The sequence below is a fragment of the Oscarella lobularis genome, chromosome 9, assembly GCF_947507565.1.
Source record: "Oscarella lobularis chromosome 9, ooOscLobu1.1, whole genome shotgun sequence".
Lineage (NCBI taxonomy): Eukaryota > Metazoa > Porifera > Homoscleromorpha > Homosclerophorida > Oscarellidae > Oscarella > Oscarella lobularis.
Window position 1 is genome coordinate 2,917,805 of NC_089183.1, and position 20,486 is coordinate 2,938,290.

At 46.7% G+C, this 20,486-nt stretch overlaps 4 protein-coding genes and 1 non-coding gene across 5 annotated transcripts; 3 read left to right on the plus strand and 2 right to left on the minus strand.

The window, feature by feature from the left end:
• Nucleotides 1–42: 42 nt before the first annotated feature.
• On the minus strand, nucleotides 43–162 carry Trnal-caa (transfer RNA leucine (anticodon CAA)). The gene is made up of 2 exons: nucleotides 125–162; nucleotides 43–88 (listed from the first exon to the last, which is right to left on the minus strand). It is a non-coding gene; the product is annotated as a tRNA-Leu (tRNA).
• Nucleotides 163–255: 93 nt separating this feature from the next.
• On the plus strand, nucleotides 256–6,657 carry LOC136191410 (DNA damage-binding protein 1-like). Its single transcript, XM_065979735.1, has 28 exons — nucleotides 256–473; nucleotides 527–637; nucleotides 702–850; nucleotides 900–975; nucleotides 1,034–1,148; nucleotides 1,210–1,307; nucleotides 1,881–2,039; nucleotides 2,100–2,183; nucleotides 2,235–2,351; nucleotides 2,408–2,510; nucleotides 2,571–2,758; nucleotides 2,969–3,021; nucleotides 3,080–3,205; nucleotides 3,261–3,424; nucleotides 3,478–3,585; nucleotides 3,647–3,810; nucleotides 3,867–3,913; nucleotides 3,983–4,078; nucleotides 4,132–4,457; nucleotides 4,838–4,999; nucleotides 5,053–5,147; nucleotides 5,199–5,303; nucleotides 5,352–5,417; nucleotides 5,741–5,850; nucleotides 5,904–5,989; nucleotides 6,058–6,247; nucleotides 6,326–6,449; nucleotides 6,510–6,657. The coding sequence occupies exons 1-28, from the start codon at nucleotides 264–266 to the stop codon at nucleotides 6,579–6,581; spliced, it is 3,504 nt and encodes a 1,167-aa protein (XP_065835807.1). The 5' UTR covers nucleotides 256–263; the 3' UTR covers nucleotides 6,582–6,657.
• A 313-nt stretch (nucleotides 6,658–6,970) lies between these two features.
• Nucleotides 6,971–12,182, plus strand: LOC136191409 (malignant fibrous histiocytoma-amplified sequence 1 homolog). The gene is made up of 4 exons (XM_065979734.1): nucleotides 6,971–7,087; nucleotides 7,578–11,212; nucleotides 11,266–11,637; nucleotides 11,687–12,182. Exons 1-4 carry the CDS (start codon nucleotides 6,978–6,980, stop codon nucleotides 12,031–12,033), a joined length of 4,464 nt encoding a protein of 1,487 aa, XP_065835806.1. The 5' UTR covers nucleotides 6,971–6,977; the 3' UTR covers nucleotides 12,034–12,182.
• A 266-nt stretch (nucleotides 12,183–12,448) lies between these two features.
• On the minus strand, nucleotides 12,449–14,393 carry LOC136191413 (cytolytic toxin-alpha-like). The gene is made up of 3 exons (XM_065979737.1): nucleotides 14,249–14,393; nucleotides 13,586–14,187; nucleotides 12,449–13,532 (listed from the first exon to the last, which is right to left on the minus strand). The coding sequence occupies exons 1-3, from the start codon at nucleotides 14,361–14,363 to the stop codon at nucleotides 12,603–12,605; spliced, it is 1,647 nt and encodes a 548-aa protein (XP_065835809.1). The 5' UTR covers nucleotides 14,364–14,393; the 3' UTR covers nucleotides 12,449–12,602.
• A 68-nt stretch (nucleotides 14,394–14,461) lies between these two features.
• On the plus strand, nucleotides 14,462–20,457 carry LOC136191408 (uncharacterized). Its single transcript, XM_065979733.1, has 4 exons — nucleotides 14,462–14,509; nucleotides 14,592–14,726; nucleotides 14,788–15,365; nucleotides 15,412–20,457. Exons 2-4 carry the CDS (start codon nucleotides 14,624–14,626, stop codon nucleotides 20,260–20,262), a joined length of 5,532 nt encoding a protein of 1,843 aa, XP_065835805.1. The 5' UTR covers nucleotides 14,462–14,509; nucleotides 14,592–14,623; the 3' UTR covers nucleotides 20,263–20,457.
• The last annotated feature ends 29 nt before the right edge of the window (nucleotides 20,458–20,486 follow it).

Here is a 20,486-nt window from a genome sequence, read left to right on the forward strand (position 1 = left end):
AAGTAAAAGAAATAAAAAAATAAAAAATAAAAAAAGTTGGTATGTCAGGAGTGGGATTCGAACCCACGCCCACTTTCGTGGATCAGAATCGTCAAGGGCAACCGGTGGTTGCCAAGCAATCATGCTTGAACCTGACTCCTTAGACCGCTCGGACATCCTGACCACCTTGACGAAGTCGCCCCAACCTCTGCTTTTATAACCGACGATGCTAAACCGATGACGTCGAGCTAACGCGCGGACTACGCGCGTCTTCTCCTTCCAAAATGGCGCACAACTACTACGTGACGGCGCACAAGCCTACAGGCGCTACCCTATCGGTGGCGGGCAACTTCACAAACGAAACAGACCTAAACCTAATCGTCGCCAAAACGAATCGCCTCGAAATCCAGCTGATAAGCACAGAAGGCCTGCGTTCGATCCTCGAAGTGGGCATCTACGGCCGAATCGCCGTACTGAAGCTCTTCCGCCCACAGGTAAGCGAACAATAAGACGCGACGAAGCCGAAATAAGACGCGAGAAAGCGCAGAACGAGCGACAAGACTCGCTTCTCGTCGTCACGGAACGATATCGCGTCATGGTGCTAAAATACGACGCGGAGCGCCAAGAAATCGTCACTCGCGCCTACGGAAACGTGCAGGTGGAGAAAAACCGACTCGATCGTAATTTCGAAATAAATAATTGAATAATTATTATTTTTTTAGGAGAGATTAGGTCGTCCGTCTGATACGGGAATTCTGGGAATGGTCGATCCCGAGTCCAAGGTTATAGGCGTGAGACTCTATGACGGACAGCTAAAGATAATTCCATTGGATTTGGATTCGTCGAAAGACTTGAAAGCGTACACAATTCGGTGAGAAAAATATAAATAAATAATCAAATGAGGTTATTTTATCTTTTAGGCTTCAAGAGATTGATGTTATTGATTTGGATTTTCTTCACGGATGTGCGTCGCCTACAGTAGCTCTCATATATCAGGTATTCTTCTTTAGTATTGTCTCTCTCTCTTTATATATTGGTTGTTTTCTTTCTGTAGGATCAGCAGGGTCGTCATTTGAAGATCTACGAAATTTCATTAGCCGATAAAGACATAGGGCGACTCGTGTGGAAGCAAAGTGACATCGAAGCCGAAGCATCGATGCTCATATCGGGTATGTTAAATAGCGAGAGACTATTTTCTTCTAATTTAATTAATAATAAAAATATTTTCAGTTCCTCGGCCTGCAGGAGGTGTCATTGTCGTTGGCCAGGAAACAATAGCCTATTACAACGAAGACTATCAGAAATCAGTAGCTCCGCCTGAATTAGTGGTAAGAGCTCTGTCTACATGCAAAGACTTTATAAGATCCAATACATTTGATATGCATAAGTATCATACTCTGCTGAGTAAACTCACCCCAATACAAAGACTATTAGAGACTCTATTTTCCTGTGAAAGAGAGGGTGGACATCAATGATAAAATAGACTAAGTAAGCGCCCACCTCAGAGGATCTCTTTTAATTAAGTGCAAGTTCCCATGAGCGTTTGCTCAGCAGAATACAGTATGTGTTAGTAATAGACATATAGCAATTTTGTACTTGAGAAAGAACTACTGCTTTGTGTCCTTCCTTTCCCATGAGCGTTTACTCAGCAGAGTACATTATATGAGACATATGTAGCGATTTCTGTACTAAGAACTATTTTTTTGTGTTTCCAATGAGCGTTTACTCAGCAGAATACAGTATGTGTTAGTACTAGACCTATAGAAATTTTTGTACTTGAGAAAGGACTACTATTTTTCATTCTTCCCTTCTCATGAGCGTTTACTTGACAGAGTACATTATATGAGACATATAGCAATTTCTGTACTAAGGACTATTGTTTTGTGTTCTTCCCTTCTTAGTATAGCCCGCTGATTTGTTTCGGTCGCGTCGACTCGGACGGCTCTCGTTTCCTATTGGGCGACATGCAAGGTCATCTGATGATGCTTCTTCTCGAACGCGAGGAGAAAATGGACGGGACAGTCACGATAACCGATCTAAAGCTGACGTCGCTGGGAACGGTAACGAATCGCCATAGAAACGCAGATAAATAAAATAATATTTTGATTAATTAATCAAAGGCTGTTATTGCGAAGAATTTGACGTATCTAGACAACGGTTTCGTTTTCGTGGGATCGACGTTCGGCGACTCGCAACTCGTTAAAGTAGAGTTTACGTGACGTCAGAGCGTGATAGATACATGGAGGGTTTATTAGTTGAACGCGGAGAGAGATGAGAGCGGTTCCTTTATCCACATCATGGAAAGTTTCACGAATATTGGACCCATAGTCGACATGGAAGTTGTGGATCTGGAGAGGCAAGGTCAAGGACAGGTGTGCGTAGAAATAGAATATTTATAAATAATTTTATCTATTGATTTTTTTCTAAGCTTGTCACCTGTTCTGGTGCTTACACCGAAGGCTCGCTGCGCGTCATTCGAAACGGTATAGGCATCCACGAAGAAGCTACGCTCGAGTTGGAGGGCATCAAAGGTAAAGATAACAATAATAATAATTTTTTATAAATGTGGATCTTCTCTCTTTCTCTCTTAGGAATTTGGCCTTTGAAAGTCGGCGTTCCTGATGCCACCTCATTTGATAATACGCTCGTATTGTCCTTTGTTGGTCAAACGACTGTACTCACCCTGTCAGGCGGGGAACTCGAAGGAACGGAGATACCCGGCTTCTCAGAAGAGCAGACTCTCGTGGCAGGAAACGTATTAGACAAAGATCTCGTGCAGGTCAGAAGAACAAATAGATAAAGTAATTAATACAGCAGATAAACGATACGACCAAAAAGAAACCTCATACATGCACACAGGGGCAGAGAAACTTTTATAAGGGGGACCAGTTATCTATCTATAAACGCTTTGTGAGAGCAATCTACGTACGGTTCTAATCTCGAGTCAGACCCCATGTGCTTACCCTAGTACAGGACACTTTCGTTCTAGATAACCGCTCTCTCTGTTCGTCTTGTCGACGGTGAAACCCTCCAGCCAATCAGGTACACATCTATATAGACTAGTCTTAGGATCTCACTAGCGTTTTTCTGGTGTTCCTAGTGAGTGGAAGACTCCCGATGAGAAGAATATCAGCGTAGCGGCGTGCAATCGCACTCAAATCGTCCTCGCTTCGGGTCGCCGTCTATTTTACCTCGAAATCCACCGCGAAGGACTCAATCTCATAAGGCATACTGATACTAGCCTCAGCCTTCGACGATCACGCGCTGATTTTTCTTCACAGAGACACCGTCTTGGATTACGAAGTCGCCTGCATCGACATCACCCCTCCAGCCCTCGATTCCAATCGTTCGGACTTGGTGGCCATTGGCCTATGGACCGATATATCCGTTCGCGTTCACCGACTCCCAACGCTGGATCTCCTAGTCTCAGAAAATCTCGGCGGAGGTCACGTCACCAGGGGAGAGAATTAATTAAAATTATTGATATATTTTATGTAGATATCATACCGCGTTCTGTACTTCTTGCCGTTTTCGAAGGCACGCTCTATCTTCTCTGCGCACTGGGCGACGGCTCATTCTTCTATTTCAAACTAAATCCTATTCAAGGTACATACAGTATTAGACTCAATTGACATAGGATCCTATATTATTGTCTCTTTCCCCCCAGGGGTTCTTTCTGGCCGAAAGAAAATTATTCTTGGAACGCAGCCGACGCTTCTGAAGCCGTTCTATTCGCGCGGTTCGTTCAACGTGTTCACGTGCTCCGATCGGCCGACGGTCATCTACTCGAGCAACGGCAAACTCGTCTTTTCCAACGTCAATTTTAAAGGAGTGAGACGAGCGCTTGTGCGAAGAAATGCCAGCCAAATGACGTCGTCTCTATTTAGGCAGTCAGTCAAATGTGTCCACTGAACGCAGAAGCGTATCAAGACAGGTACATATAGAGATTATTAGGATAGTGGGGCATGATTCTAGTCTTAGGTTAACGGTATCTTTGTTTTAGTTTGGCAATAGCGAACAATGTTTCTCTCTCCTTTGGAACTGTCGACGACATTCAGAAGCTTCACATAACGACGATTCCCTTGAACGAGTCTCCCAAGTACGCCTCTGCCTTTTTCCCCTTTTAGAAATGCGAGGTATCTATCTCTCCAGGCGTATCGCTTTCCAGGAGTCGACTCAATCGTTCGCCGTCTGTTCGACTCGCTATGAGTACAAGGATCCGTCGCCGGACGGCGCCGCCGGCGAACGACGACGCGTCGGCGGTCGACTTTCGGCGAGTCTGACGGCACCGACTATTACGAACGAAGCGACGATTCCGCGTTCTGGTGCGGCGGCGTCTAGCAACGAGGAACGAGCCGAGCCAATAGAAACGGACCCTCCGGAGGAGGAGGGAGCAGCGAGGGAAGCCGAGCCTCTGATAAAAGGGGAAACAGTGGAGCTGGACTCTCTGCTCATCATTGATCAGCACAGTTTTGAAGGTAAGAAAAGAAGGGCCTAGTTCTGCATATAGATTACAGTGCACGGGGGTTTCTGCCCATCTAATAGTCTAGGAGTGTCTCTTTTTTCCCTCGTTGAGCTTGGCTATAGCTAGGAATCATTTTTCTATGCGTAACATCCTTGCTCTGTGTCCTTCTTAAAAGTTCAAAAGTTATGCGCGAGTGGCGTTCCTTGCGCCTGAACCGCACGCGTCGCTCGCGCGCAACGAATAGAGACACTTACCCCCCAAAAGTGGGCGTTCCCACCAACGTTGTAGTATGCGCGAGTGGCGTTCCTTGCGCCTGAAGCGCAAGCGTCGCTCGCGCGCAACGAATTGAAGACACTATATATTCATACACTGTACTTTGATCGTTTTTCTTAGTTACTCACGCTCATCATCTGAAGGAGCAGGAGTGGTCGTTCAGTCTCATGTCGTGCCAGCTGAACGACGGCAACGTGTACTACGTCGTCGGCACGGCAATGCTTCGACCGAGAGAGGAGGAACCCAAGGAGGGTAGACTACTTCTTTTTCAATTAGTCGACAGTATGCAAGCACATCTAGTAGCGATTAAAGTCTTGATTTTTTTCTTCTCCAAGGCAAACTCGTCATGGTGGCTTCGAAGGAAGTCAATGGGGGCGTGATGGCTTTGACTTGCTGCAATGGGCGCATCGTGGCGGCAGTCAATAGCTCCGTGGGTCCTTTTTTCTGTATCAAGGCGTTGTTTCTTTAGCGTCCTGTCTAGGTTAATATATACAGTCTAGGTAGGGAAGGAAATCTGAAGCTGGAATGCAAGCACGCTTCGAATATACTTGCTCTTTACTTGAAATCGAAAGGCGACTTTATATTGGTATTTTATGATGTGTTATAGGGTCAGTATATTTTAGTCGTTGCCTAGGTTGGCGATTTGATGAGATCAATGTGCGTCTTGCTTCACAAACCGGATACCAATCAATTAGAAGAGGTGAGTCTCATCTATACACCCTAAGAAGCCAGGCTTCACGTACTGTAGAAGGGCCGCTTTGATACAGATAGATGATTAATTCTATTGGAATCTTTCCGTAGTAGATAGCAGGTCATCATATGACACGTTCTCTTAGAGATTTTCAGTATCAAAGCCTCAGTCTAGAGATGGCCACTTAGTCAGGTTTTTAGAGTCATAAATAAAGTCGCCTTTAGATAGGCTTCTGTTTACGGTTAAATATTAGAGTGAGGTACCGTAGTCATAGACAGAGCTGCATTGTATTCGTTACGAAACCCTCGTATTTATTCTTATATTCGTCCTAGATTGCTCGCGATTTCAACAGCCGCTGGATGACGGCGGTCGAAATCATTGACGACGACACGTTCTTGGGCGGCGAAAACGCCTACAATTTATTCGTCTGTCAAAAAGACTCGTAAGAACGAGAGACGTCTTTCCCCCCCTTTGTCTCCTCATCTACGATCGTAGCGTTGGAGCGACCGACGAAGAGCGACGTCAACTCCAAGACTCCGGCTACATGCACATAGGAAACTTCGTCAACGTTTTCCGTCACGGTGTGCACAACGGGGTCCCTTTATATATCTATTAGAAAAAATAACCCCTGTGTTTTTTTACTCTTTAGGATCTCTCGTTATGAAGAGTCTTAGTGAATTGGCTGCCACTGTGCAGAATACCGTCCTTTTTGGCACCGTTAGCGGTGCTGTGGGCCTCGTGGCCACGCTGAAGTCCGAGGAGGACTTCGACTTTCTGACTCGCTTGCAGAAACGTCTTGCTAAGGTTATCACGTCGCCGGGGAATATCGAACACGCTGAATATCTTTTTCGCGCGACGATGTCGTTCTTGGTTTTATTTATTTTTTATTGTCTTTGACCTTGACTCGTTTTCTTTACTTGGAGATCGTTCTATAACGAGGTCGGGATTAGTCCTCTGACTGGATTCATCGACGGAGATCTCATTGAGAGATTTTCGGATTTGGAGCGGGATGATCAAATGAAAGTTTGCCAAGGATTGAAGGTACGTGAATAATTCTATTTAATCCTGACGTTTTTCATATGTATTTTTTATTGAGTTTAGTTGAGTGATGGAAGAGATGCTACTGTAGAAGACGTCGTCAAGCTTGTAGAGGATTTGACACGAATCCATTAAGTGAAATTATATCTGTGTTCCAACTAACTGTCTTTCGTAGTGGAAATTAAAGCGATTTGGAGTCTGGGCTTCACAAGTGACGCTTCTCGGAAGAAAGCTGTTTTGGGCCGTATCTTAGCCAATTCTTAGTTGATCCGTACCAATTAAAGAAAGGTGGTATTAAAGTGAGTGGTTTGGTTTTATTTCAGGTTACTCAAATGTTCTCTATTCTGATGTGATCTTGCTGGAGGCCGAAGCGTCGACTTTTAATTAACAGGATGTAGAGAGTGCACACTTCACACATCTACGTCATATTAGGTCTTCATGCCTCTCGTTTGCGACTCACTTCCTCTTCCTTCTCCAAACGTCTGAGTAGTGATACGGGTTCTGATCCTTCACATGCAAATTACGACTGCGATGAGTACCTCGGCCCAGTTTCTTAGCGCTCTTAGGCGCGGAGAGAAAGTGCAATACAAAAATTTCGTTTACCGAATACAAACTGTCAACCACATGAAACGGGATGATCGGTAAGTCACCGTATTCACGGGGCAGGGGCACCTAAAAAAAGACCACCGCGCTGCATGTCGTCGGAAAGTTGTATCGCCGTTTGAGTTAGTGGAGGATTTTCTAGAGAGTTGTGCCTAAAGCGATCCTAATTGAAAATATCCACAAAAGGGTAGAGGGGGTCTTTTCGGTCCTTGTGCCAGACTACGTTTTGTACTGTCGCTGCACTACCCTTCTAGTAAGAATAGCATTTCTGCCGTAGTTTAGCTAGTACGAAACGAAGGCTTAAGGCCGATTCACACTGGCGACGTAACGTAACGTAGCGTAAGAAATCTTCTCTTGATTGGACGCTTGCCTTTGTGACATCACTCTCGCTGACCATATATGGAAGTTACGTTACGTCGCCAGTGTGAATCGGCCTTCACAGTTCTTGCCACACAGTCACGTGCAGGCTCCGCCCCGTGAATATGCTATTGTCGACGAAGGCTTAGTACGGCCCTGATTGTTTCGTAGCTGGTATTGTTCAGACTGCTCTAACGATGAAGATGCAGTCCTTTGTATAGAAGGGGATAATGAGGCTATTTTGGAAAGTGATAGCCTTCCGTTTGACGTTTCATGCCTGACTGAAGTATCGGCCGTAAGTATTCATTGTACCGTTGCACAAAATATTTCACTAGAAAGTATGAGTGGCATTACAAGAGTACAAATAGGCCGAATGCAAGACGACGGCGAGTTAGCCTCTCTACCACTCCTGCCTTCGTGTCTCACAGAACTATGTGTGATCCGTGTTCACGAAGATAACATCATAGCTGCAGTAGAGTCGCAAAGAGAGCTACGCTCTCTGTCCATCAGAAAGACTTTATTCAAGAAGTATGCAGCGCTATGGAACAGCAGATTCGAACGTCTGCCTCATGATCAAGAGAAGTGGTTGAAACTACAGAACCTAGAAGAACTCACGTTGTGTGAGTGTGGTCTGCAACTATTTCCCTTACGTATCGGTGAACTACGTGCACTGAAGAAACTCCATTTGCGTGGAAACAGTAAATTGAAAAATCTTCCTGAAGATATAGGGTTGAAACTAGAGAACCTGGAAGATCTCAATTTGCGGGAGTGTGATCTCCAACAACTGCCGATTAGTTTGAGTAACCTAACTGCATTGAAGAAGCTTGATTTGAGTAGAAACAGTGAATTGAAAAGTCTTCCTGAAGATATAGGGTCAACACTGGAAGAACTCGATTTGTGGGACTGTGATCTACAACAATTTCCAATTAGTTTAGGTAACCTAACTGCACTGAAGAAACTCAATTTGGGTAAAAACAGCGAATTGAAATGTCTTCCTGAAGATATAGGGTCAAAACTGGAGAACCTGGAGGAACTCAACTTACGGGAGTGTGGTCTCCAACAATTGCCAATTAGTTTGAGTAACCTAACTGCATTGAAGAAGATTGATTTGAGTAGAAACAGTAAATTGAAAAGTCTTCCTAAAGATATTGGGTCAAAACTACAGAACCTGGAAGATCTCAATTTGTGGGACTGTGACCTACAACAAATTCCAAGTAGTTTAAGTAACCTAACTGCACTAAAGAAACTCAATTTGAGTGGAAACAGAGAATTGAAAAGTCTTCCTGATGATATAGGGTCAAAACTACAGAATTTGGAAGATCTCTATTTGTGGAACTGTGGTCTACAACGATTGCCAATTAGTTTAAGTAACCTAACTGCACTAAAAAAACTCAATTTAGGTATAAACAGTGAATTGCAAAGTCTTCCTGATGATATAGGGTCAAAACTACAGAACCTGGAAGAACTAAACTTGCGCCGGTGTGGTCTAAAACAGATTCCAATTAGTTTGAGTAGCCTAACGGCACTGAAGATGCTTGATTTAAGTGGAAACAGTGAATTGAAAAGTCTTCCTGAAGATATAGGGTCAAAACTACAGAACCTGGAAGAGCTCAATTTGTGGGACTGTGATCTACGGCAGTTGCCAATTAGTTTGAGTAACCTAGATGCACTAAAGAAACTTAATTTGGGTAAAAACAGTGAATTGAGAAGTTTTCCTGAAGATATAGGATCAAAACTACAAAACCTGGAAGAACTCGATTTGCGTGAGTGTGGTCTACAACAATTTCCAATTAGTTTGAGTAACCTAGCTGCACTGAAGAAGCTTCGTTTGGGTGGAAACAGTGAATTGAAAAGTCTTCCTGAAGATATGTTGTGGAAGCTACAGAACCTGAAAGAACTCGATTTGCAGTATAGCGGTTTAGAAGAACTACCATCGAGTTTGGGATTGCTGGAAAGTCTGAATGTGACTAATTGCTACCTGACACGTTTGCCTTCGCGAATTGGAAAATTAAAGTATCTAAAATGCTCAGGTAATCCCATAACTTTTCCACCAATCGGAGTTTGGAAGCAAGGATTAGCTGCAATTCGAGCCTATTTTTCCTCAGAAATACGGATTTTGTCAAGACGAGTGAAGATTGTTGTTTCGGGTGATAGTGGTTCAGGAAAAACAAGCCTATTTCAAAGTATGCTCCGTAACGCATCATTTTGCACGTGCGCCGAAGACAGAACAATAGGTGTGGAAGAATATGAATTGACGTGGACTGACAAGCGTGCCAAAATTATTGACTGCGGTGGGCAGAGGTGCTATCTTTTAACTAATCAATTATTCGTCAGCGAAAATGGCTTGGTAGTCATTGTAGTCGATGTTCAGCATTATGAGCTGACGGAGGCAAGCTTTCATGAGCATATAGGAAAGTATCTACAAGTTGTGTACGAGCGGAATGAGAATTGCTACGTCTTTTGCGTTTTTACAAAAGTTGATCTCATGCCTAACGCTTGGGATCGTAGACCGTATCAAGAAGAGTTCACCCGCCAAATAGAAGATTTCACAGATTATCGAAAAGGTGTTGTAGAAGAAATCAGTAAGTGGAATGCAGAGAAAGCTGCGTTCTTTGAGAAACAGGATATACGCGTTGACAAAGAAGTTTTTTTCACTTCAGCAAAAGACGTGAGCAGTGTTAAAGAATTTAAACATTTTATTAATCAACTGACTGACAAAGAAAACCTTTTTCCAAGCGCTGGTGACATTGTCCCAGAAACGTGGTACAATTTTGAAGAAAGAGTTGAAAGAGAATGCAGACATACTCAGAATGGCCTATCTGCTTTGAAAGTAGATTTTTTAAACAAATTGGGCAGTCAGTTCAAATTGTCCAAAGATGAAGTTCTGATTGTTCTAAGGTATTACCATCAAGTTGGCACTTTATTGTATTTTGATCAATCTCGCTTGGCTGATATTGTTTTCGGATCGAGCAAAAAAGTTGTTGATGCGCTGAAGCAAATTTTTCGTCACGATTACGACGTATTAGTATACGAAAGCGGAACAACGAAAATTAGTTCCGAACGATTTATCGAGGATAAGAAGGAGCTGTCTAGCAACGCAACTCTATCAATTCCATTGCTGAAAGCTCTTCTACGGGGTCGAAAGCTTGACGCGGAAAGCGTCAACATTTTTGTCAAAATGTTGTTATCGTTCGATTTCGCCTACATAAAAGGCGGACATGGATTGTCCAAAGAAGACAGCAATGATGACATTGTTGATCGTTTAGAGAAAGCCGAAGATTGCCTCTTAGTGCCTTGGTTACTTAGTCAAGGCTGCCCTTCTGATGCAATGGAAAGCTTTCCCGCGGATTGTCCAAGAAGTTGTATTGAAGTGCAGCTTTCATACTCTTTTGCTTTTACTCTTCCTCTGGGAATTTTTCAACTATTTTCAGCTCGATGTCACGAGATCAGCCCACTAATTCGTCATTGGAATAATGGATTTACGCTGTCGTATGGTCCAGTTAAGACTAAATTTACGTGCGACGAACGTGCGACTAATGCAGAAATCCTTTGCCAATGTCGCACACCTAAATCCCGGAATGCATTAGATCGACTGTTTCACGTGTTTTGGAGATGCATTGTTCAGCTGCAAACGCTATTGAAAAGATTTCCTGGGAGTTTATATAGCGTTTATTTTGACTACTCCGACGGCGACCGTACAATGAAGAAGCAGCAGGTCCAAATATCATCACCAGATTGGCATCTAAAAACTCTTCGTTCCGCCAAACCTAGAGAACTTCAGGCATGCAGCAACAGCATTAAACGAGGTACAGTACAAACAGATCATTAGGCTAAAACTTTATTTTACTTTACTCTCCAGCTCTGAAGTCATATGAGCGTCAACTGGATGAAATATTTTCGAATGCATGTGGAAGCCTTGTTACCTCACAAGATGCGAAATCGGTCGCAAAGTCAGTGAGTCGGTGTTGCTCTGCGAAAAAGCAAATCAAGGACCTTGCTCTTATCCTGAACGTCAGTTGTCCTAGCCTGGTAGCAGACGAAGTTGACACAAGTCAAGTCCTTCAATTATTAGAGGAATGGTTGAAGCAGTCTGGAAAAAACGCCCTTGTTGCTGTTCTTACCGACGCTTTAGAAGACTGTAATTTAGGCAACGTAATCAGCAGCTGTTTTGATGAGTTGGAGGAGGACGCTCTACCTCAAGCATCTGACACGTCAGAGTCTTCTCGCGTTTGTAAGTCTAATTAAACAATCGAGTAAGGATAAATACATGTTTGTTTTAGACTTAGAAAAGTCGTCGATCATGGCTTGCCTTCCTCCCCCAAGTACTTGTCTTTACCGGCAAGGCCTAGATTTGAAGGTAGCCATTGCAAAAGTTGGAAATGACAGTTGGGAAATGATTGCCAGATATCTTGGATTTGAACTCTATGACCTGTCAAATATTCCGCTTCAATACAGTCAAAAAAGTGATAAACTGATGTACATAATTGACAAGTGGTGTGGCCAGGAAGGCGACAAGGCCACTTTGGGTCAACTGTTGTACGCCTGCGAAGACGCCGGCGTGTCTCAAAATGATATTGCTATGGAATATTCTAAGCGAATGGCTAGAGCTTCGCTTAGGTGCACATAATTAATTAATCAAGGACTTTCAGTTAGTCTAGCATCGTTGTAGTAGTTTGTACGCAAACGTTTTAGTTATAGACATTTATTAGGCTTAGACGGAGTGATTTTTTAGAACGCACGCACACATTGTGCATTTAGTCATTTATCGTCACACTGTCCCGGATTAGTTCTCGCTCCCTGGAGTTTCTCGGCTTTTTCTGTCGATCAATTGTAGCCTTGCGAGTTCTGAAAGTCGATTGGAAGTCGTCCAGCTCGTCGGGAGCTCCGCTAGTGCTCAAATGGATCCTGGAAGCTTGCTTCTTCTCCGCCATTTCAGCATCGCGTCCTCCAGAGCCACTCGACCCACTTGTACGTAGACGAAGTTTTACAGTCAGCGGTTTTGCGACATCGAAGAGTCTGCAACGGGCGACGCCGAGAACGAATCGCCCCAAGAACCACTAAGGTCTCAAAAAAAAGAGATAGCCAGGTCTATTGTGGAAAAGAAAAATTGAAGTGATATAGTCAGCTTACGCACACAAACAAAAAAACGACAAAGGCACACGCAAATTGGAATCGAGTATTTTCTGGACTTCCCTTTCAGTCGTCGTCCACATTTCGTCTTTTCTTTCGTCCCTTCTTTCTTTTGCCTTTTTTGAAATCTTCTGACGGCGCGGCTGTCTGGGCGTCGTCCCTTTTATCGTCAGCAGACGTCGCCTTGGCCTCCTTCAGTTCGTCGACCCGAACTTCCTTGCCAACCCCGCCGAGATAGCAGACGACGCACGGGCAAGTTTCGCGTGGCCTGTATTTCTTATGTACGCTGATGTTCTCGTGTAAACTGACGTCGACGACGAGAAAAATTGCTTCTTCTCTCTCCTTGATCAGGTTGAAAAACAGGTAGTGCTGCAAGACGTAGGCGTCAAAATCTTTCGTTGCCATTTGTATATCAGTGAATAGAACGTAGATCGCGCTTCCCTCCTTTCTGAATAACTCGGTTTGGAGAGTCTCGCTTCGTTTGAGATATCGAATGCCCTTTTCGCGCAGAAGCAGGTAGAAATCGATGGAATTTCGTATCGTCGAGCCCTCGGGAATTTGTTCCTCTAGGAATTTGCGAACGTTCTTCTCGCTGCACGCGTTCTTTTCAAACGCCTCCAAAACCTCGCCAACGAGGTCTTTGCTCGAGTTTCCCGATCGGAATTTGACGAGCTCGGCTTGAATTTCCTCCTTGAACGCGATTTCCTGTCTCGCCATTATTTCCTTTTGCTCCAAAAACGACGTCCTGAGCTTCTTGTCGAGAACGTCGGCAAGAATCTCCACTTCGGCGAATCGGTCGGAAAACAGTCGCTTGGCGCGCTGCAGTTCTTCAAAAACCTCTTGAACGCGCTGGGTAGACTCTTTCTCTAAGGCTTTGACCATGAACTCGACGGCTGCCGCTTGGGCGCTGTCTTTGACAAGCCTAGCGATAGGGAAGAGTTCGTACGCTGTCGGCTTGCCTTTTCCATCGTTGACTGTTTTCGTCAACTTGGGAACCTATATAGACAATTGATAGTATAACTGAACGTCTATATGTAAGATTGTTTCACCTGACGTAGATACTCTATAGCCTCTTCCATGTTCTGCGGCATGCTGTCCGGCGGCTGGACGTCTCCGTCGATGGTGAACTGAAACGAATTCAAAATGCTCTCCTTTTTGTCTTCGAACTTTCCTTCCACTTGTGCACCGCCTCCCATTTTTACACCGGCCATATTTGCCTCGATGCTCAATTTTCCTTTAATCTCGCGAGCGGCCTCCTCCGATTTAGCGGTTTTGGAGAATCCCACCACGGCGTTGGCTCCCCATTGAATTCCGACGACTACGTGAGTACCTAGTTCTTGCTGGAGCAGCTCTGTGTTGATGTTTTCCTTGATCTCTTTGCTGAAAACGTTAATGCTCTCCTTGGCGGTGTGCAGTCGAACGCTCAAGGAAGCGGACGCCGTTTTATTGCTTTCGTTGTGTCGATTGAGAAATTTTGCTGATCCGGTGAGCTCGAACGAACAGGAGCCCACTTGGAGGCTGATTCGGAGACTCGCGTCGATGCCCAGCGAATCGGCTTTCGACTTGAAGCTGTCTTCGGACGAGTAGTCGGCGTGGTATTCGCTTCCTTCGATTCGCGTGACTTTGGGAATCGAATGAAATGCCTGGACCCCTGCAGCAAAACAAATTACAGTATAGGACGCTTCTATATAGCTGTAGAAATATAATCGTACCGGGCACGAACGAATCCGTGCGAGCGTCGTAGATGGAGCCGATGGGGAAGACGCGGCCGAGAGCCTGGCGCACGAGCGGCTCTTTCGTCACATCTTTTGCCGCTGGAGTCGTCATTTCTGCAAATGAGATGGGGGTCAAGTGCTAAATAGTTTCTTTGTATACTGTATTGAAACCGTACCGCCCACGTACCGCCCACACCTAGTCTACTTCCTGCATTGCAGCGGAGACTGGTCTATTTGAGTTTCCCCCGTCTTTCCCTGGTATTTTACCGACACTGCGATTGCTGCTGCAGCTATACCGCGAATTATATTGTCTGATTTTTCATCTTATCATTTTTTACAGTGGTGAACTGTGTCCGGGCCTTTGTCTACAGAATGTCGACCGAAAGCGAACCGCAGATACTCCGTCGTCAGGCGCTCGGCCGCCTTTTTCCCCTCGGTGCCCTCTACGACGCTCGAAGCGACACATTCGTCCCAGGTTCGCGTGCAATCGTCGAAATTTCTCTGCACCTAGACTCTATCAAAAGTCGTCCACGTAGGAATCGCTTTATACGACTCCATTCCAGCCGAAGCGCAATCGTCAGCCCATATCAGCTCGTGCTACGTCAATTACGCGACCACGGACAGCTTCTCGTCTCGATGCGACATTCTCAACGTCGAGACGCATCTTCGCGTCAATCTCCTCTTCTTCAGCATCGGAATATCGGGCAAATTCTTTCTCCGACACTCGCAAAGTCATCGCACCGTCTCGGCAGCGCTCGCCGTCAACCTGCGAACGATCAAGGAGAGCCTGGCGCTGAATAACGAGCAACTGAAGGCGTTTCTCATCGACGAAGCGCTGCGCTACGACGATGCGACGCACGTCGTCGCGGGCGTCGATTGGGGAGCGAACGCCGTCGTCGAGTTTTCGTCCACTGTTGGTGACGTCAAAACGGCTAGATCGACGAGCGGATTGCTCGGCGGGGCGGTTGCCATGGCGGCAGAAAAATTGAATCGGAACCTCGCCGAAGACTTTCCTCCAATTTTTAATAATTTCAATTTTGACGTTAGCGGGGATGTCGTGCCGCCGAATGGAAGGCCTCGGTCGATTGCGGAGGCTTTGGATTTTCTACGGCAGGTATTGAGAAGTCAATTATAATAAATAATCGATATCTGTTTTTTAGGTTCCTAAGTTGGCTACGACGACCAACGGCGGAAAAGGGAAGCCTGTCGCTTACGAGTTGTTTCCCTTGTCCGTGCTGCGAGGCGACGACTCCGACTTGTTTCGACCTCTCACCGACGAATACATTAATTCGATCCTTCAATTCTACGAAGATCTGCAGGAGCACGAGAAGACGCTCAATGACGCGATAGAGGAGTGGGAGCGACGGTCGCACCTGCAGAAACTAGACGCGGCGATTGCGAAGCTCAGAGAAATGAAAGAAGAAATTTCCGCTCAATCGAAAGCGTTAACGAGAAATATGGACGTCATTAGGAAACTCACGGAGGATCTGAAATTTTACTCGATATTGACCGCCGCCTTGCGACGCTTCCACTCGTTCTTATCCGATAAACGCGTCCTTCTTCTTCCGCGAGGAAGTCGCTTGGAGACCCGACTTCCGCGGCCCGATAGCGGCCGGGATTTGCGCGTGCTGTTCACGCGCTTTCGTCCGCTGGAAGCCGACCCGGGCCTCGTGGCCGCCTTCGAAAGCGAACACGGGGATTTCGTGAAACGGCGCGACGGAACGGGGACGTCGAGCGCGGCGGCGGCGGCGGCGTCGACGGACTTTCTGATCGTCGACGTCGAACTTCACCCGATGCACGGATCGAAGGACGGCACGACGAAGATATTTCGTTGCGTGGTTACGAAACCGCCTCCTTTACCCAAACCGCTGCCTTCGAAATCGCCGCCGCCTTCGCCGTCTCCTTCACCCAAACCTTCTCCTTTGTTGAAATCGCCGCCGCCTTCGCCGTCTCCTTTTGGTCGTGACAAAGTCCTGGGTCTTCTCAGACGAAATATCGCGGACGCTGTTTTTCATGGCCGCATTCGCGACGGCTATGCGACGAAACCGTTGGGAAAATTTGAAACTGAAGCTGATATCGTCGAAGACAAGGAAAGGCCGGATCTCTTATCGGAAAAGGACCACGGCTTTTCTCTATACGCGGCTGATAGCGAGAGCAGATCTAATCTCAAGGGCCGTTTAGTTCGAAAATACTTCGATAGGAAGAGCGAGGGCATTGGAACACCGGCGTGGTGCAGCGCCTTCAGACGTCACGTGGAGGCAATCGTTCAGAGACGATTATCAAGAGTTAGAGAATGGATTCGTATCAATACCGAAGCGTTTAGGAACGATAGCGCCGTAGCGACTCTTCTGTCGAACGCGGAAGTCGACCACTTCATCCCACTTCGTCAGTTTTGGACGATTTGCGAGCAAAAGTGTCAACAATGCGATCGACTCTGTTTGAAACGAAGCCAACACGATGAAGAACACGATTGCTACACGAACCACAAATGCGAGCATCGTTGCTCTTATTGCTCCGACTCCGACGCGGGGCGCGTTTACGTGTGCCGTCATTGCGGCGGTCACTCGGGCCCGCATCGGTGCAGCGAGAACGAGCACCTGTGCGAGAGCGCGTGCGACCTGGCGGCGCATCGCGGTTGTCTCGGAACGTGCTCGCGAGACGTCGCTCACGTTCTCGATGCCGGCGACGAGGTGCACCGATGCAAAGCCAAAGTTCATTATTGCATCGAACGATGCGATTTCCTTGAGTGCAATCTCGATTGCTCGAAGTCGTACGATCACGACGGAGGACACGAATGCTCCGTCTATCATTGCCCGATGCTTTGTTCGATGGACTCGTGCAGCAACCGTTGTTTGCGTGAAGACGAGTCTCACTCGTTGGACGAAGATGCGCTGCACATTTGCAAGGACAGTCATAGTTGCACGGAAGCGTGCGAAATGCCTGGACATTGCGCTATAATCTCATCGACAGTGGAAGGGTCAGAAGAAACTGAGACGTACACGGGTCGGTTCGACACCTTTAGCTACGTTAAGAAAGCTCCGCCGCTCCTAGAAAGAAAACGATGTGCGATTCCTATTCCTCCAGGCCAGACGCAACACGAGGGTACTCACTGTCATTATCTTCCGGACAGCCCGCCCGAGATTCATTTCTGCACGTCGCAGTGCCCCACGTGTCAGAGCGCGTGCACGAAGGAGTTGAATCACGAGGGCCGGCACAGGATCGTACACTCCAACATAATCGATCGAGTATTTGTAAGCCAAAGGGCAATAGTTAACGTACACGTAGGCGAACGCAAGTACGGTCCAGGCGAGTCAGCTCACGCGGAAATCTGCGACGACTTTTGCCGGCGTCTCGGTCGAGGTCACACCCACGTTATACGTTGCCAGGGAGACCACGGTGACGACGATCCGCGCGTGAGGCACGACGTCAAAACGCAATACGCGGACGTCGTTCTCGACGAAGTGACTCACGATTATTATTGGGAGTATTGCCATATCGACGACAATTGTTCCGAATCGGAAAAAGAGCTCTTTCGAAAGTGCGACTATTATTGCGATGCCGTCAAAGTCTCGCCCGATCTTAGAAGTTATTGCCAATTAGAACTCTGGCACGAGCCTCTCCAGTCGCACGCGGCGCGAGACGGTCACTGGAGCGATCACGATTATCGATGCGAACACGAGCATCTAGCCGGTTATCACATCGTCTTCGTCGTCGATAAGTCGGCGACTATGAGTCTGAAAGATGAGCGGCCTAGCGAGACTAGTGGACTTAATACTATTCAAACATTCAATAATCGTCTTGGTGCCGGTCTCGAAGCAGGCGACTCGCTTTGCCGAAAACGCCTTCGCGAGTGGAAAAGCGATGCGCTGACTCTAATCACATTTGACGACGCAGCGACTACGCACTTCGTTGGCGTTCCCATGCCTTCGAGCATATCCAAGGCATTTTTGGATAAGCAGATAGAACTCTCGTGGGGAGGCACGGATTTTGCCCTAGCCTTGAGAGAAGCCCATGACGCCATATCGCAATTTGAAAGTAGTAGTCCCTCTAATCACGACGTCATTCCGGTTGTGATTATCCTGAGCGATGGCGATAGTTATGCGGCCGATTCTCTTTCTGTATTGGAAGCTGCCGACTCGCTGAGATCGCACTATCCTACCGCTGTATCTCCTGCAGTGTTTTGCATTCCGTTCGGATCTGATGAAGGCGGAGAAGAATTCCTGAAGAAAATTTCGCGTAATCAAGTATTTCCCTCAGAAATGATAATTCATCTGGAGAACGTTATTCGTCTGGTACATGAAGGCAGAGTAGGTCAAGGAGGAATTGGTGTTTTACCGCCAAATCCGTCCGTTTCTCCTCTACGATCTCCCGAACCGATTGACAGCAACGAAGTGTTACTCTTTCTTAGACAGAACATCGAAGAAGCGGTTTTTTGCGGACGCTTTCTCGATCGCAGTGCGGAGAAACCGTTAGAAAAATCCGAATCCAAAGCTGACATCGACTCTCTATACGCAGCTGATAGCGAGAGCAGATCTGATCTAAGGAACCGCTTAATTCGAAGATATTTCGATTTGAAGAGCGAGGGCATTGGAACACCGGCGTGGTGCCGCTCCTTCCGACGTCATATGAAGGAATTCGTTGAGAGAAGAGTATCGAGAGTTAAAAAATGGATTCGTCTCAATACCGAAGCGTTTAGGGACGATAGCGACGTAGCGACTCTTCTGTCGAACGCGGAAGTCGACCACTTCATCCCACTTCGTCAGTTTTGGATGATTTGCGAGCAAAAATGTCAACAATGCGATCGCCTCTGTTTGAAACAAAGCCAACACGATGAAGAACACGATTGCTATACGAGCCACAAATGCGAGCATCGTTGCTCTTATTGCTCCGACTCCGACGCGGGGCTCGTTTACGTGTGCCGTCATTGCGGCGGTCACTCGGGCCTGCATCGGTGCAGCGAGAACGAGCACCTGTGCGAGAGCGCGTGCGAACTGGCGCCGTATCGCGGATGCCTCGGAACGTGCTCGCGAGACGTCACTCACGTTCTCGACGGCGCCGCTGACCGGCTGCACCGATGCAAAGCCAAAGTTCATTATTGCATCGAACGATGCGATTTCGTAAAGTGCAGTCTCGATTGCTCCAAGTCGTACGATCACGACGGAGGGCACGAGTGCTCAGGCTCTCATTGCCCGATGTTTTGTTCGATGGACTTATGCAGCAATCGTTGTTCGTGTGGAGACGAGCCCCACTCGTTTCACATTTGCAAAGAGAGTCATGCATGCAGTGGTGCCGAAGAAGACTGGACGTATGGAAAACGTGGGAAATTGGAGACGTTCAATGGTCTATTCGGCACCTTTAGCTACCGTGTGAACGCTACGAAGCGTCTTCAACAACGAAAGCGGTGTGCAATTTCTATTCCGCCGGGTCAGAGGTACCACCAAGGCTTCTCCTGCAAGACGACTCTCGATGCTCCTTTGTGCACGTCGCAGTGCCCCACGTGTGAATCCACGTGCGTCTTGGACCTGCATCATAAAGGCTTTCATAGGATTGAGCACTCCAACATGATCAATCAAGTGTTCGTAAGCGAGTCGACAGTTTTTGGCGTAGGCGAACGTAAGTACGGTCCAGGCGAGTCAGCTCGAGCGGAAATCTGCGACGACTTTTGCCGGAGGCTCGGCCGAGGTCACACCCACGTTATTCGTTGCCAGGGAGATCACGGAGACCATGATCCGCGCTTGAGGCACGACGTCAGAACGCAGTACGCTGACGTCGTTTTCGATGAAGTGACTCACGATTATTATTGGGAGTATTGTCAGATTGAAGACAATTGTTCTGAATCGGAAAGAGAACTTTTTCGAATGTGCAACCATTACTGTGATGACGTTAAAGCCACTCCAGATCTCAGAACTGATGATGACGCCTTTTGTCAACTAGAGCTCTGGCACGAGCCTCTTCAGTCGGCACCACCAGACGGTCAAATCAGCACTGGCGGTCATTATTTCTTCAAATAATGGGTGCAAGTGCTTCTGTGAGAAGCGGTAATTCCTCCTCTGAAAATATTCGCGCTTGCCCCGGTTTTACATGAAAGGAATGCAGGTCAAGGAGCAATTGGTGTACTATCAGAAGCAACCTGTTAGTACTGTACTTTTTCATTCGATCAGGTGTAGCGTGTTCTGAAAGTCAATTGGAAGTCGTCCAACTCGTCAGCAGATCCTGGAAGCGTGCTTCTTCCATT